We start from the raw sequence: 17,838 nt of genomic DNA, 5'->3' as shown, positions 1-17,838 counted from the left end.
GTTTCAAGTTCCTTGGTGTCCACATCACCAACAAACTATCATGGTCCAAACACACCAAGACAGTCGTGAAGAGGGCACAACAATACCTTTTCCCCCTCAGGGGACTGAAAAGATTTGGCATGGGTCCCCAGATCCTCAAAAAGTTATACAGCTGCACCATCGAGAGCATCCTGACCGGTTCCATCACCACCTGGTATGGCCACTGCTCGGCATCTGACCGCAAGGCCCTACAGAGGGGAGTGCGTACGGCCCCATCATTGGGGCCAACTCCTGCCATCCAGGACCTCTATATCAGGCAGTGTCAGAGGAAAGCCCTAAGAATTGTCAGAGACTCCAGTCACCCAGGTCATAGACTGTTTTCTCTGCTACCGCACGGCAAGCGGTACCGGAGCGCCAAGTCTAGGACCAAAAGGCTCCTTAACAGCTTCTATCCCCAAGCCATAAGACTGCTGAACAATTAATCAAATGGCAACAAGAATATTTACATTAAAAAAAACTTCCCCCTCCATTTGTTTTGTACACTGCTGCTACTCACTGTTTATTATCTGTGCATAGTCACTTCACCCCTACCTACATGTACAAATTACCTCGATTAACTTGTACACCCGCACATTGACTTGGTACCAGCACCCCCTGTATATACAGTTGAAGTCGGAAGTTTACATACACCTTAGCCAAATACATTTAAACTCAGTTTTTCACAATTCCTGACATTTAATCCTAGTAAAAATTCCCTGATTTAGGTCAGTTAAGATCACCACTTTATTTTAAGAATGTAAAATGTCAGAATAATAGTAGAGAGAATTATTAATTTCAGCTTTTATTTCTTTCATTACATTCCCAGTGGGTCAGAAGTTTACATACACTCAATTAGTATTTGGTAGCATTGCCTTTAAATTCTTTAACTTGGGTCAAACGTTTCAGGTAGCCTTCCACAAGCTTCCCACAATAAGTTGGGTGAATTTGTAATTATTTTTAATTTAATTTGTAATTATTTTTTTATTGAATATTTGAAACTTACAATATACTTGCAGTGAAGCCGCTCAATAACTACATCATACCAGTCCTCCAACAGATTCCCATTCAGAGCGACACACAGAAGCATCCAGGGTCAATGCCCTGCTCAATGCCCTGACCGATCTACCACCAGGCAAAAAAACGTGAACCCGAACGAACCCTCCAAGATCCCCCCCACAGTTTCCCAATAGCTGTCCCTCAACCATTCGAGACCCCTCCCACAGTACCCCCCAAGAAGAAAAAATGAATAAAAAATACAATTAATTCCATTCCCCACCCCCAAGAACCCCCAATGCACCAACAACCAAGACAATGAACTAAAGAGAAAAAAGGAAAAGACAGAAGAAAACAGCAAACAAAAACGCAAAAAAAAAAAACACAAAAAAACTATACATTTAAAACAAAGGACATCAAGGACAACTAAAATCATAACAGCAATGCCAACTGTATATGTTTGTGTGTATGTCTGGCACTATTACATGTATGTGTGTATTCTTGTATGTGTTTGTTTGAATGAGAGCGAGTGTATATGTGTACAAACACCTGCACGGCATCAGCCTCAGGCAAGCCGGCATTAGTTGTAAAAACACTTCTTAATTTTTTTACATTTTTTATCTTTGACCATCATTCTATCTCTCACACAGCAACTCCACTCCCACTTGTCTCCAATTCCACATCCCAACCCTCAGCTTCCCTCAGCCCATCCCATCTATCTCTGCTGGCCACCCACTTCGGGTTTCTATGCAACACATATCTTTCAACTATGCTGTGATGTTTAACGTACAATTTCAATCTATCTAATCGAATAGAAACCACAGATTGCGAGTTGAAGATAAATACTTTTACTAAGAGTATTAGTATATTAGTGACTGACCCGGTCTCTTCAGATCTCCTAACAGTACTATTTCTAGGGTCAATTCTAGATCAATGCTATGTATTTTCAGCCATTCCTGAACATGAGACCAGAAACAGGCTACCCGAGGGCAATACCAGATTAAATGGTCTATTGATTCTGTATCCTCACCAAAAAATCTGCAGAGCTTCGATAATTTTATGACCCAAATATTCAACATTTTGTTGGTGGCAAGAATTCTCTATAATAATTTTAGCTGAGAAGCACGAAGTCTTAAATCTTGCGTTGTTTTATATATCAACTCATACACCCTGTACCATGGAATCGGTACATCAAACCTTTCTTCCCAACTATTTTGCAATCTGTATGGCATAGTTGTCAACATCCTGGTCCTCAAATGAAACTGGTATACTTTCCTATTCATGCTATTTTTATTCCTCTGCCGGGTTTGATCCTTTATATTGGGCAGACAGACTAGTTCCCTACCTCCTTCCTCTGCCACCTGCCTCTTGCATTTTTGGGGCAATGGTGTAATCAATTGGTTGTACTCTTGGATTGAGCAGACCTTTCCGTACAATTCTGATAACTCCATGAAGGACATAACTCGACCATTACAATTTACAATATCATTTAAGAACAAAATACCCTTTTCAAACATACAGTGCCTTGCGAAAGTATTTGGCCCCTTGAACTTTGCGACCTTTTGCCACATTTCAGGATTCAAACATAAAGATATAAAACTGTATTTTTTTGTGAAGAATCAACAACAAGTGGGACACAATCATGAAGTGGAATGACATTTATTGGATATTTCAAACTTTTTTAACAAATCAAAAACTGAAAAATTGGGCGTGCAAAATTATTCAGCCCCCTTAAGTTAATACTTTGTAGCGCCACCTTTTGCTGCGATTACAGCTGTAAGTCGCTTGGGGTATGTCTCTATCAGTTTTGCATATCGAGAGACTGAAATTTTTTCCCATTCCTCCTTGCAAAACAGCTCGAGCTCAGTGAGGTTGGATGGAGAGCATTTGTGAACAGCAGTTTTCAGTTCTTTCCACAGATTCTCAATTGGATTCAGGTCTGGACTTTGACTTGGCCATTCTAACACCTGGATATGTTTATTTTTGAACCATTCCATTGTAGATTTTGCTTTATGTTTTGGATCATTGTCTTGTTGGAAGACACATCTCCGTCCCAGTCTCAGGTCTTTTGCAGACTCCATCAGGTTTTCTTCCAGAATGGTCCTGTATTTGGCTCCATCCATCTTCCCATCAATTTTAACCATCTTCCCTGTCCCTGCTGAAGAAAAGCAGGCCCAAACCATGATGCTGCCACCACCATGTTTGACAGTGGGGATGAGCTGTGTTGCTTTTACGCCAAACATAACGTTTTGCATTGTTGCCAAAAGGTTCAATTTTGGTTTAATCTGACCAGAGCACCTTCTTCCACATGTTTGGTGTGTCTCCCAGGTGGCTTGTGGCAAACTTTAAACAACACTTTTTATGGATATCTTTAAGAAATTGCTTTCTTCTTGCCACTCTTCCATAAAGGCCAGATTTGTGCAATATACGACTGATTGTTGTCCTATGGACAGAGTCTCCCACCTCAGCTGTAGATCTCTGCAGTTCATCCAGAGTGATCATGGGCCTCTTGGCTGCATCTCTGATCAGTCTTCTCCTTGTATGAGCTGAAAGTTTAGAGGGACGGCCAGGTCTTGGTAGATTTGCAGTGGTCTGATACTCCTTCCATTTCAATATTATCGCTTGCACAGTGCTCCTTGGGATGTTTAAAGCTTGGGAAATCTTTTTGTATCCAAATCCGGCTTTAAACTTCTTCACAACAGTATCTCGGACCTGCCTGGTGTGTTCCTTGTTCTTCATGATGCTCTCTGCGCTTTTAACGGACCTCTGAGACTATCACAGTGCAGGTGCATTTATACGGAGACTTGATTACACACAGATGGATTGTATTTATCATCATTAGTCATTTAGGTCAACATTGGATCATTCAGAGATCCTCACTGAACTTCTGGAGAGAGTTTACTGCACTGAAAGTAAAGGGGCTGAATAATTTTGCACGCCCAATTTTTCCGTTTTTGATTTGTTAAAAAAGTTTGAAATATCCAATAAATGTCGTTCCACTTCATGATTGTGTCCCACTTGTTGTTGATTCTTCACAAAAAAAATACAGTTTTATATCTTTATGTTTGAAGCCTGAAATGTGGCAAAAGGTCGCAAAGTTCAAGGGGGCCGAATACTTTCGCAAGGCACTGTATTTCCCATAAATACAGGTATTTTATCAACCAGCACATTTGAGTTCAGCCATAGTATTTGTTGTCATATTTGTTCTATCTTTTCAGGGGGATGAAATTGAAATTGTAGGCAGCTCTGCAATGCTTGTTTGAAAAAGAGAGATACTTTGAAAAAAGTATAATTTTCAATTAATCGAAAATGAGACATGGCAATCTACACAAAGGCAAAAAGGCCATTTTTAAACAATGGATGAGCTTTTCTTATTAATCTACTTGAGAACCATTTAGGGTTCAAATAAAACTTTTGAATGAGTGAAGCTTTTAGAGAGAGAGGTTTAGTGCTTTTATATTTAATAATCTCAACCCACCCAATTCATATTCATTATATGATATGAATAAAGCTAAATAGGCAGTGCCATAAGTAAGTGAGTAAACTGAGATATGACTAAGGAGTTAATCAGGGCAAATTTTCCATAAATAGAAAAGTATTTACCTCTCCAAGGTTGCAGGATCTTGTCTATTTTTACAAGTTTTCTATTGAAATTCATTGTGTAGAGCTTATTTATATATTTTGTGATATAAATACCAAGTATGTCTACTTCACCATCAGCCCATTTTATAGGTAAACTGCAGGGTAATGTAAAAGTTGTATTTTTTAAGGATCCATTACATAATATTGTACACTTATCATAATTAAGTTTTAGTCCAGAGAGTACAGAAAAGTTATCTAGATCATTAATTAATGAGACATTGCAGGGATCTAGCTTGATGACTTAATATAAAACTTGAGTCATTGGCATACATGGACACCTTTATTTTTAAGCCTTGGATTTCTAATCCTCTAATGTTGTTATTGGATCTGATTTTAATAGCTAGCATTTCGATTGCCATAATGAATAGATATGGTGACAGCGGACACCCTTGTTTAACTCCTCTTGACAATTCAAAACTTTCTGAGAAGTAACCGTTATTTACTATTTTACACCTGGGGTTGCTATACATTATTTTGACCCATTTTATAAGAGAACTACCGAAATTGAAAAAATCCAGGCATTTATAAATAAAATCCAGTCTTACTTTATCAAATGCCTTTTCAAAATCACTATAAATACGATTCCTGGCTTCTTATATGTTTCATGATGTTCTATTATTTCTAGTAGTTGTTGTATATTATCTCCAATGTATCGTCCATGTAAAAAACCTGTCTGATCAGGATGAACAATACCTGGTAAAACCCTTCTAATTCTGAGTGCTATGCATTTTGCTAGTATTTTTGCATCACAACATTGAAGTGTAAGGGGCCTCCAGTTTTTTAGATAGACTGGGTCTTTATATTTGCCATCTGGGTCTTGTATTAATAATAGAGAAATCTAACCTTCCTGCTGAGTACCTGACAGACTACCATTTCTATAGGAGTAGTTAAAACAATCTAACAATGGAGCTTTTAGTATATCAAAAAATACTTGATATACCTCTACCACTATGCCATCAAGCCCCGGGGTTTTTCCACACTAAAAGGATTTAATAGCCTCAAAAAGTTCTTCCTCTGTAATTTGGCCTTCGAACCGACCTTTCTGTACATTTGTTAATTTTTTATCTTTTTTATATTATTTGGAAAGAATTCCTTACCAATTCCTTCATTCAGTGGGAAAGGATGAGACGGAAAAGAGAACATCTGCCTAAAATAATTAGCCTCCTCTTAAAATATAATTCTGAGAATCATAGATGGCTGTAACAAGTTTCTGCAAATTCTTTTTGTTAGCGTTCCTGTATTGGAGATTCAGGAAGAATTTTGTGCATTTTTCTCCATATTCCATACAGTTTGCTTTGTTTTTGTAATATATTACATTAGAACGTTCTTGAATAAGTTCCTCGAGTTCTTTTTGTTTTTCCTCTAACTTATTTTGTGTCTCTGTAGTATAGTTTTTATTGCTATCTACCTATACTATTAGTTCATGGATTTCCCTTGTTAGTCTTGTCTCTTTAGCCAGAAACTGCTTTTTTATTATTGATGAATATCGAATTGAATGACCCCTGAAGGTACATTTAACTTCACTAGGGTAGGAGGCACTATTTTCACCTCCGGATGAAAAGCGTGCCCAAAGTAAACTGCCTGCTACTCAGATCCAGAAGCTAGGATATGCATATAATTGGTAGATTTGGATAGAAAACACTCTAAAGTTTTTAGAACTGTTAAAATAATGTCCGTGGGTATAACATAACTGATTTGGCAGGCGAAAACCTGAGAAAAATCTATCCAGGAAGTGGATTTTTTTTATGTTTGTAGTTTTCTATTGAATGCCATTACATTGACTTAGGACTCAAATTGTACTTCCTATGGCTTCCACTAGATGTCAACAGTCTTTAGAAATTGTTCCAGGCTTGTATTCTGAAAAATGAGAGCGTAAGACCACTCTGAATGAGTGGACCCTACAGTGTCCCAGAGGTTTTTCATGCGCATGACCGAGAGCGCGCCTTTCTTGTTTACCTTTTATATTGACAAAGTTATTGTCCGGTTGAAATATTATCGATTATTTAGGCTAAAAACATCGTCAGGACTGATTATAAACATCGTTCGACATACTATTTGGATTTTTCGTCTGCCTGTTGGGACTGCGTTTGAGCCTGTGGATTACTGAACAAAACAGGTTTTTGGATATAAAGAGGGACTTTATAGAACAAAACAAACAATTATTGAGTAAATGGGAGTCTTGTGAGTGCCATATGAAGATCATCAAATATAAGTGATTAATTTTATCGCTATTTCTACTTGTGTAACTCCTCTACTTGGCTGGTAATTATTTGTAATGATTTGTCTGCTGGGCGCTGTCCTCAGATAATCGCATGGTATGCTTTCGCCGTAAAGCCTTTTTGAAATCTGACACCGTGGTTGGATTAACAAGAAGTTCATTGTTAAACTGATGTATAACACTTGTATGTTTTATTAATTTTTATAATGAGTATTTCTGTTTTTGAATTTGGCGCTCTGCCATTTCACTGGATGTTGGCCAGGTGGAACGCTACCGTCCCACATACCCTAGTGAGGTTAAAGGTATCCCAAACAATAAGGGGATTTGCTGAACCTACAGTATATAAACTTGTAGACAAATACATAAAAAAGATAGACAAACAATAAACACATTAAATTATAAAACAGTTCTCGACAATAAAGAGAGAGGGAGAGAGAGAGAAGAGAGCGAGATCAGGTGTGTGTGTGTGTATGTATAAGTCCGTATGTGTAAGCAAGCATGTAATTGAGTACGTGTGTGCTCATATCCACTTCATAATGTTCAGATAGTTTTACAGTTCCCATACCTTCTTTTTACCGTCCCTGTAGAATTTACTACAGCCACAGTGTTATGGAGCTGTCTTGGAATAGCTGGCCATCTACAAGAGTTTGTCCACAATGATAAAGGCACACCTACCATCCTTCCTTTGTTGTCTTTGTACTGGATACAGCTGACTTTTGGCCCCATTCCTCCTGACAGAGCTGGTGTAACTGAGTCAGGTTTGTAGGCCTCCTTGCTCGCACATGATTTTTCAGTGCTGCCCACACATTTTCTATGGGATTGAGGGCATTGTGATGGCCACTCCAATACCTTGACTTTGTTGTCCTTAAGCCATTTTGCCACATCTTTGGAAGTATGCTTGGGTTCATTGTCCATTTGGAAGACCCATTTGCGACCAAGCTTTAACTTCATGACTGATGTCTTGAGATGTTGCTTCAATATATCCACATAATTTTCCAACCTCATGATGCCATCTATTTTGTGAAGTACACCAGTCCGTCCTGCAGCAAAGCACCCCCACAACATGATGCTGCCACCCCCATGCTTCACGGTTGGGATGGTGTTCTTCAGCTTGCAAGCCTCCCCCTTTTTCCTCCAAACATAACAATGGTCATTATGGCCAAACAGTTCTATTTTTGTTTCATCAGACCAGAGGACATTTGTACAAAAAGTATGATCTTTGTCCCCATGTGCAGTTGCAAACCGTAGTCTGGCTTTTTTTTATGGCGGTTTTGGAGCAGGGGCTTCTTCCTTGCTGAGTGACCTTTCAGGTTATGTCGATATAGGTCTCGTTTTACTGTGGATATAGACACTTTTGTACCTGTTTCCTCCAGCATCTTCACAAGGTCCTTTGCTGTTGTTCTGGTATTGATTTGCACTTTTCGCACCAAAGAACGTTAATCTCTAGGAGACAGAACGCGTCTCCTTCCTGAGCAGTATGACGGCTGCGTGATCCCATGGTGTTTTTACTTGCATACTATTGTTTGTACAGATGAATGTGGTACCTTCAGGCATTTTCTAATTGCTCCTAAGGATGAACCAGACTTGTGGAAGTCTACAATTTACTTCCTGAGGTCTTAGCTTATTTCTTTTGATTTCCCATGATGTCAAGCAAAGAGACACTGAGTTTGATGGTAGGCCTTGAAATACATCCACAGGTACACCTCCAATTGACACAAATGATGTCAATTAGCCTATCAGAAGCTTCTAAAGCCATGACATAATTTTTGGGAATTGTCCATGCTGTTTAAAGGCACAGTCAACTTAGTGTATATAAACTTCTGACCCACTGGAATTGTGATACAGTGAATTATAAGTGAAATAATCTGTTTGTAAACAATTGTTGGAAAAATTACTTGTGTCTTGCACGAAGTAGATGTCCTAACCGACTTGCCAGAACTATAGTTTGTTAACCAGAAATTTGTGGAGAGGTTGAAAAACAAGTTTTAATGACTCCAACCTAAGTGTATGTAAACTTCTGACTTCAACTGTAGCCTCGTTATTGTTATTTTACTGTGTTACTTTTTATATTTTTTTTTACTTTCAAAAAAGTTTGATTTGATTTTGATTTTGAAATAGCCTACAGTGAAAATGTCACACCCTGACCATAGTTTACTTTGTATATTTCTATGTTTTGGTTGGTCAGGGTGTGAGCTGAGTGGGCATTCTATGTTTCATGTCTAGTTTGTCTATTTCTATGTCTGGCCTGATATGGTTCGCAATCAGAGGCAGGTGTTAGTCATTGTCTCTGATTGGGAACCATATTTAGGTAGCCTGGGTTTCACTGTGTGTTTGTGGGTGATTGTTCCTGTCTCTGTGTTTGCACCAGATAGGACTGTTTCGGTTTTCACATTTTCATTATTTTGGTAGTTTATTCATGTATAGTTTTTCCTTTATTAAAATAACATGAATCACCACAACGCTGCATTTTGGTCCGACTCTCCTTCACCACAAGAGAACCGTTACAGAAAAAAAAGAGGCTTTGCTGCCAGTGCCATGTTCATCTCCATAGGAAAAACAAAAACCCTGTCGTAACCCTGACATAATAGCCTGCTTCTGTTGTGATACAGGTCTGTCCTGATACGTCTGACTGCTGAGCTGAACACAGACAGTTTGAAGGAGAGGGGGCTTAGAGAAGGTTGTTGGTTGATTGAGACACCACCAGGAAGCCTGTTTATGCCATGAGAGATGTCAGATGTACAACTAGTACTGTGGTGCTTGGATATGGCAGCCCTATATGGGATGAGAAGAACAGGCCATGGTTCACTTCACACACACCTCTCAGGTGCAATAACCAGGCAGGGCATTTAATATGCATTTGGGATATGCATTCCTGTCTAATACAAGCGAGAAATACGCCTCAAAGACCTCAATATATTTCCTGTTTTGCTTTCCATGTATCCTCGCATCGTAACATGAGGTGGATCTCACATTGAAATAGCTTACAGTAAAAAATGTCTTGCTTTGCTGCTATGTTCATCTCCATAGGAAAAACTAAAACAAAACAAAGCACCTGCCATATTAGCCTGCTTCTGTTGTGACAGGGGCCTGTCTGCGGTAATAGGTTTAGACGATTACTGTGTCACGGTGGGAAGCCTCCAGTTTGCACTGGAGTAGGTACCCTGGCTCGTTGGCCTCATTTTACTTGGCAAGTGGAACTGTATTTGCCTTGTAACCCGAAGACTGAGTAGCGTAGAAGTAGGTCCCCTCAGAAACAGCTGTGTGCCTGGGCCTGAACATCTCGCCATGGCCATGACAGAGGACCCAGGGCGTTAAACTTCATTTCACCGCTGTCGGAAGATGGGGCGGCTGGGAGTGCAGGTATTATGTCAAGTACATCTACTGCTCTCTAGCTGACACATCAGCTGAGCCCAGCCTCTCCTGTGTGCATTACTCTCTTTTAACCTGCTAATACTGTCAGCTGCGGCATAGCTGTTGTTGACGTACAATATGCAATAGAGTTTAGCTCTTTGTTTCTGAGAACATGGCCTGTGTTAGTGATATAAAGCACCCAGTTTTGTTGCAGAAAGTGGAAGAATAGGGATCAAACGGATGATGTGTTCAGCACAATAATTTATGCATAGCCTCTTGCTGGGGAGTTTGTGTGTGTGCTTTGCGTGTGTGTGGGAGGGAAGGAAAGCTGTCGCTCGTTCTTTCTCTAGAGGCCAGCACCCCAGTTCCCAACACACTGATGACACTTGCTCAAACCATATCCAACAAGCCACACAGATAGTCAGTTGTGTGAATATATACAAGCAACAGAAGCCAGAGTGAGGAGAAAAGAGGGCTGTTGCCAAGGGAGATCTATGTATTCTATGGCCATTAGTGCTAAAGCTTTTCAGTCTGCACAATTAAAGGCATAGAAGGATTATTTAGATTCTAAAGTGTGTATGTGCGTATACTCTTTCATATACGCTTTGAATAGAATTATCTATCCACATGCGTTGAGCTAATGTCTAGCCTCATTGTTAAGCCACTATATTTTCCCTGCTGTTAGGGAAAATACAACGCTGTTCATGGCCAATATACAATTATACTGTAATACAAACTAATGCTGGCCCATCCGTATTGTTACCATTATTTCTGTTAGCTAAGTGATATGTGGAATGCCAGTATGTGCCGGTGAGTCTGACCTGCATCCGGCTGTTCTCCAGTGCATTCTCCAGCTCTAGTTTGGCTGTAGCTGTCTCCTGCTGGTGGGTCTGCCGTAGCTGTTCTATGGCTGAGGCGTGGAGGTGGTTGAGCTCCGAGCGCAGAGAGGCTAGGAAACAGATAGAGAGAGACAGACCGGGTTCTTAGGGAGTTCCCCTCTATACACCACACAATAGGACAGGCAACCCTGGCTAATTAAAAACCCATTCATCATACAGTACATCCCCTACCTCTAACAAGCTACGCGATGGAATGTTCCAGCGTTGACCTTGATTCCTACAGGGAGGAGTGTGGGGCTGTTGTTCAGGTGCACTGCGTGGTTTTGCTTCCAATGGTTTTTCTGAGGGCTGCAAGTGTAGCATTTACCTAGCATGGTCCCCTATTACAACTTACAGTATGATCCTTCCCTCTGAAGGTCCTTACTCAGGGCTCTAGCCTCGTCTTACTAAGCATGGCCCTCGTTATTAGGGCACTAACCCCTTGTGTGTCTCCCTCCCTGCCAGGGCCCTTAACCCAGTGTGAGACCCTGTGACCATTCCACATCAGGCCCTAACCCAGCCTGGCTCTTACTAAGCAACCGCTCTTACCCAGCATGGCTTTGCCCTCGTCCTCCAGCTCGAAGCGTAGTGTCTGCAGCTCCTGCTCCGACTGCTGTTTGAGAGTCTCGATGCTGTGTCTGTGGGCCTCTCTCACAGACTGGAGCTCCATGTGGTGCTGCTGCCGCAGACGCTGCTCCAGCTCCTAAACACAGAGGTCAAAGGTCGTGAGTGACACACAGGTTGTAGGACAAACAAATGACACAGCAATTATTTTCTAGAACCTTTTGGCACGTATAACCGGTTTTCACCTGGTTGATGATGCTGGTTAACCAGAAAAAAAATGACCATTATGTTCATCCCTAGAAGGAATGGTCTGAAACGTATACGAAGAATTCAGATGGTCCAGACAAAGAGGCAATGATCAGTTTGGGAGAATCTGGCAACAGCATCAGTTTAACTCAACCGGTATGTTGCTGTGGGACTAAGTGTAGTTCACTAACATAAGGACTGGGAGTTACTCAGGCAGTGGCATGGCACCAGGGAGGGCTAAAGGGGACACTTTCACATGGAGCCAAAATACATATATTTGACAATACTGCTGAACATGTTGGAATTATTTTACAATCAATGAGCACTTAAGCATATCATCAGTAGCTTGATGCGGCTATTGGAAGGCTGCCCTATGTTTCACAGCAACAGCGAGCAGAGGCAAACAGCACACATTACACCACTCCAAACTCAAATGAGAAGATAGAGACGTTAACATGGCGAGGATACAGTCAAAACCTCACAAAAACACCTCTCATATAACACCATAACCTAACGAGAACACCTCTCATATAACACCAAAACCTCACGAGAACACCTCACATATAACACCAAAACCTCACGAGAACACCTCTCATATAACACCAAAACCTCACGAGAACACCTCTCATATAACACCATAACCTAACGAGAACACCTCTTATATAACACTAAAACCTCACGAGAACACCTCTCATATAACACCAAAACCTCACGAGAACACCTCTCATATAACACCATAACCTAACGAGAACACCTCTTATATAACACTAAAACCTCACGAGAACACCTCTCATATAACACCAAAACCTCAGGAGAACACCTCTCATATAACACCAAAACCTCACGAGAACACCTCTCATATAACACTAAAATCTCATAAAAACACCTCTCATATAACACCAAAACCTCAGGAGAACACCTCTCATATAACACCAAAACTTCAGGAGAACACCTCTCATATAACACCAAAACCTCACGAGAACACCTCTCATATAACACTAAAACCTCACGAGAACACCTCTCATATAACACCAAAACCTCACGAGAACACCTCTCATATAACACCAAAACCTCACGAGAACACCTCTCATATAACACCAAAACCTCACGAGAACCAGTCTCATATAACACTAAAACCTCACGAGAACCAGTCTCATATAACACCAAAACCTCACGAGAACACCTCTCATATAACACCAAAACCTCACGAGAACACCTCTCATATAACACCAAAACCTCACGAGAACACCTCTCATATAACACCAAAACCTCACGAGAACACCTCTCATATAACACCAAAACCTCACGAGAACACCTCTCATATAACACCAAAACCTCACGAGAACACCTCTTATATAACACTAAAATCTCTTGAGAGTAGAGAAAGAGAGAGTGAAAGAGAGAAAGGAGAGAGTAGTGAGAGCAAGAGAGAGCGACAGAGACTGAGACAGAAAGAGAGAGACAGAGAAAAAGAGAGCGACAGAGACAGAGGGAGAGAGTGATAGCGGCTAAATCTAACTACAAACACAGACTTGTCCAACTGGCAAGGAAATAGCTGAATGGGAATGTGATGGAAATTTTAAACATATGCTTTTCTTGTAACTAATTTCTGTGTTCTATTCATGTGCTGTTCTAATAACTAATTTCTGAGTTCATGGAAGTGACTGATTGAACGAATCCTCACTTATCCGTATCTGCAATTTGGCAGTACGCCCAGACCTTCTTTTGAGAACGAATGATTTCTCTGTTTCAAGGTCTCAGCTTAGAGAGGAGAAGCCTCGTGAGGTGTTGGTCTGTCACATGTTATGAACCAGTATTGGTCGGTCACATGAATGAAACAAAACGGTAATGATGAATGAATTATGCTAAATCATGCAAATATAACTTGTCTATGTATAGCTGTATATAAAACAACTGCCGGGACTGCCCCAGCAGACATTCTGACAGACGTTCACTGCTGTGCATAGAGTTTGTTGCAACCTCTCCAGCGCGCTGACAATAAACAATGATTAACTTAGGATTGACTTCGAGTGTCCCTGTGTAAGAATTTCCATGACAGGAACATCCAATAGACACGACACCAGATTGATAGGGATCAAACAAGACTAGAGATTAAGATGGAAATAGAAAGAGAACAGTGCATTTCAATCAACATATGACTTGTATAAGACCAAATCAAATAAGCCTTAAAGAGTAGTCTTGGGCGATATGCCATTTGTACCATATACAGACAGTATGATTTTCAATACCATATAAAAAAATAAGAAAAACGGTATAATAACAATAATTGTTGTTGTCTTTTCGAGGTGTGGTGGGGGGGGGGGGTCGCCCCCACCTCGCGGGAGCTGCAGGGTTGCATGCTACGCCACAGTTTATAACTATAAATTAAGTATAACTGCAAGAAACGTAAGATGTGTCAAATGACTTATTTCCAACTCAGGGCTCCAGTTATGCATCTGGTTTGCTAACTTGCTAGCTAAGTGGCTAGATGGCGGCAGGGTAGCCTAGTGGTTAGAGCGTTGGACTAGTAACCGGAAAGGTTGCAAGTTCAAACCCCCAAGCTGTCGTTCTGCCCCTGAACAGGCATTTAACCCACTGTTCCTAGGCCGTCATTGAAAATAAGAATTTGTTCTTAACTGACTTGCCTAGTTGAATAAAATAAAATAAAAAATGTCAAGTTACTGCAGAGACATTCAATCCCCTCCTGGATGAAGATCCCGGTTTGCTTTTTGAAACGTGGAAATAGTGCCCCTTGTGTGCACTTCCAGTAATACGGTATACCCCGGAATGGTACCGAGGTACGATGCTATGAAAATCTGGATACCACCCAAACCTATTAAAGAGTAAACAGTAATAAATCAGTGGTGACATGATATTGCAATGATTCTGGTTGTTGAATGCCATACAACAGTTAGTGGTTGAGCCCCAGCAGTGTGAAGCGTGTGTGTGTGTGTACAGTGCCTTGCAAAAGTATTCGGACCCCTTGGATTTCTTCACATTTTATTGTGTTACAAAGTGGGATTAACATTTATTTAATTGTATTTTTTTTTGGTCAACAATCCACAATCTTTATGAGGCTTTTGAAAAAGCTCCCTGGTCTTTGTAGTTGAATCTGTCCTTGAAATTCAATACTTGACAGAGGGGCCTTAAAGATGTTGTATGTATGGAGGTCAGAGGAAGGGAGTGAGTCCATGTAATTTATTATGTGATTTGTTAAGCCACATTTTGGTCCTGAACTATGGTTAGGCTTGCCTAAACAAAGGGACTGAATACTTGTACAATGACTATTTTAGTTATACATTTTTTATTTACCCCACAAATGTTATTTTCTCGCAATTTGACATTACAGAGTATTCTGTGTAGATTGATGACAAAAAAATGACAACTAAATTAATTTTAACCTCACTTTGTAACACAATAAAATGTGAAGAAATCTGTTTTGTTATTTTGACTCTGTACTCCAGCACTTTGGATTTGAAACGACACAATAACTATGGAATTAAAATGCTGACTGTCAGCTTTAATTTAAGGGTATTTTCAACCATGAATCAGTTGAATCGTTTAGAAATTACAGCACAATTTTAACGTAGTCCCTCCATTTTAGGGGACCAAAAGTATGGGGACAAATTCACTTGTGTATTAACGTAGTCAAAAGTTTAGTATTTGGTCCCAGATTCCTAGCACACAATGATTATGTGAAGCCTGTGACTCTAAAAACTTGTTGGATACATTTGCTGTTTGTTTTGGTTGTGTTTCAGATTATTTTGTGCCCAATAGATGTCATTTTGGAGTAACTTTTATTGTACATAAGAATAGAACATGTTTCTAAACAATTTTACATTAATGTTCAGACCCTTTACTCAGTACTTTGTTGAAGCACCTTTGGTAGCAATTACAGTGTCGAGTCTTCTTGGGTATGACGCGACAAGCTTTGCACACCTGTATTTGGGGAGTTTCTCCCATTCTTCTCTGAAGATCCTCTCAAGCTCTGTCAGGTTGGATGGGGAGCATTGCTGCACAGCTATTTTCAGGTCTCTCCAGAGATGTTCGATCGGTTTCAAGTCCGGCTCTGGCTGGGCCACTCAAGGACATTCAGAGACTTGTCCCGTGCCTTTTACTGAGGGGTGGCTTCCGTTTGGCCACTCCACCATAAAGGCCTGATTGGTGGAGTGCTGCAGAAATGGTTGTCCTTCAGGAAGTTTCTCCCATCTCCACAGAGGAACTCTGGAGCTCTGTCGGGTTCTTGGTCACCTCCCTGACCAAAGTTCTTGTCACCCGATTGCTCAGTTTGGCCAGGCGGCCAGCTCTAGGAAGAGTGTTAGTGATTCCAAACTTCTTCCATTTAAGAATTTGAGGCCACTGTGTTCTTGGGGACCTTCAATGCTGCAGAAATTTGTTGGTACCCTTCCCCAGATCTGTGCCTCGACACAATCCTGTCTCGGAGCTCTACGGACAATACCTTCGACCTCATGGCTTGGTTTTTGCTCTGACATGCACTGTCAACTGTGGGACCTTATATAGACAGGTGTGTGTCTTTCCAAATCATGTCCAATCAATTGAATTTACCACAGGTGGCCTCCAATCAAGTTGTAGAAACATCTCAAGGATGATCAGTGGAAACAGGATGCACCTGAGCTCAATTTCGAGTCTCATAATACTTACGTAAATAAGAATCTGAATACTTATGTAAATAAGGTATTTCTGCTTTTTTAATTGTATTTCTAAAAACCTGTTATCACTTTGGGGTATTGTGTGTAGATTGATTAAATAAATTAAAATCTCAGCAATTTTAGAATAAGGCTGTAATGTAACAAAAAGTGAAAAAAGTCAAGGGGTCTGAATACTTTGCAAAGGCACTGTTGATGTGAATTGTTAGCCGGTGGTCCGTGCATTGTGTTTGTGCATTAGCCAACTCCTCTGTGTGTTTGTTAATGTATAGCTTGGTAATGATAGAGGAGCTGGCTACAGTACACGGCATGAGACTAGGCTAGTTAATTATCTGTATCTTTTCTCTCAGGTCTAAAACCCTGCGTCTGTTACGTGTGTGCGCACGCCCCGGGAAGTTTGTCAATCTTAACTCCGTTGCAGTCAGTCGAATAATTATGAATTCGCTGTTCGAAACACGTGTAGCGGGAGAGAGCCTATTTCATTGTGTGCCTATTCATTCAGCTGATACTGTGTAAGCCTGGGCACGAATGAAAAATAAGATAAGATTGAACGGCGCATAATCTATAGCTTGAAAGAACCTCGAGACACTGTATTTTACTGTATTTTACGAACTAGGTGATTTGTTTGAAATCGCGACACCGTGAAAAAGGAGCTCCTAGTTTGGATGTTAAAGTATGTGTGGAGAAGATTTGTAAGCATTTTAATTAGCCGTGTATAACAGTGCCTGTCATGTAAATAGATCATATCAGTGGATATTTGTTCCCACTGTAGGCAAGGTGAAACTGGATTTGTCCTCAATGCCTCAAGCAAGACAATTCAGTTTGCTTTGCTAACACTCTAAATGCCTTTGTCCTCATAAAATGTGTCTAGAACAAACTAAACCCTTAATACATTTACCCCTACATTTTAGAACAACTTTGAGTCAACCTAACCCCTATTCAAGAGCGAACAGCTATTGAGATAAATGTGTTCCTTAGGGTGTGGTATTTTTTTTATATTAGCAGACATGAAAGACTTTTCGGCCCATTCAATCACCAATGACTCATGGGTCTTTTGCTTCTAATCCAATCTGTGGCTGGAGAGGTGAGACAGAATGCTTGGGGACATTGAGTCAGCTTTGCACAACGCCTGCATGAGCCCTTAACATAAACTCCATCCAAGGGTTTTTGAATGTCGAAAGAAGCCTCAGAGTACGGTTGAATGTATTTCAAAATGTCCTTGACTGTATAACGGAATGTTAAGTGCAGAAAAACGCATTTC

At 40.5% G+C, this 17,838-nt stretch overlaps 1 protein-coding gene across 4 annotated transcripts in view; it reads right to left on the bottom strand.

The window, feature by feature from the left end:
- The window catches only part of fam184ab (family with sequence similarity 184 member Ab), a 146,285-nt gene that overhangs the window by 24,328 nt on the left and 104,119 nt on the right, over positions 1-17,838 (bottom strand). For all 4 annotated transcript variants that reach the window (XM_042300709.1, XM_042300711.1, XM_042300710.1 and 1 more), the window contains exons 12-13: positions 11,650-11,803; positions 11,044-11,171 (exon numbers count right to left, since the gene is read on the bottom strand). In XM_042300709.1, coding sequence (XP_042156643.1) covers positions 11,044-11,171; positions 11,650-11,803 — 282 coding nt within the window. The remainder of the gene's footprint in view (positions 1-11,043; positions 11,172-11,649; positions 11,804-17,838) is intronic.

The sequence above is a fragment of the Oncorhynchus tshawytscha genome, linkage group LG18 (genome assembly GCF_018296145.1).
Source record: "Oncorhynchus tshawytscha isolate Ot180627B linkage group LG18, Otsh_v2.0, whole genome shotgun sequence".
NCBI lineage: Eukaryota > Metazoa > Chordata > Actinopteri > Salmoniformes > Salmonidae > Oncorhynchus > Oncorhynchus tshawytscha.
The sequence above is the reverse complement of the archived record's forward strand: the minus strand, read 5'-3'. Positions and strand labels throughout refer to the sequence as shown.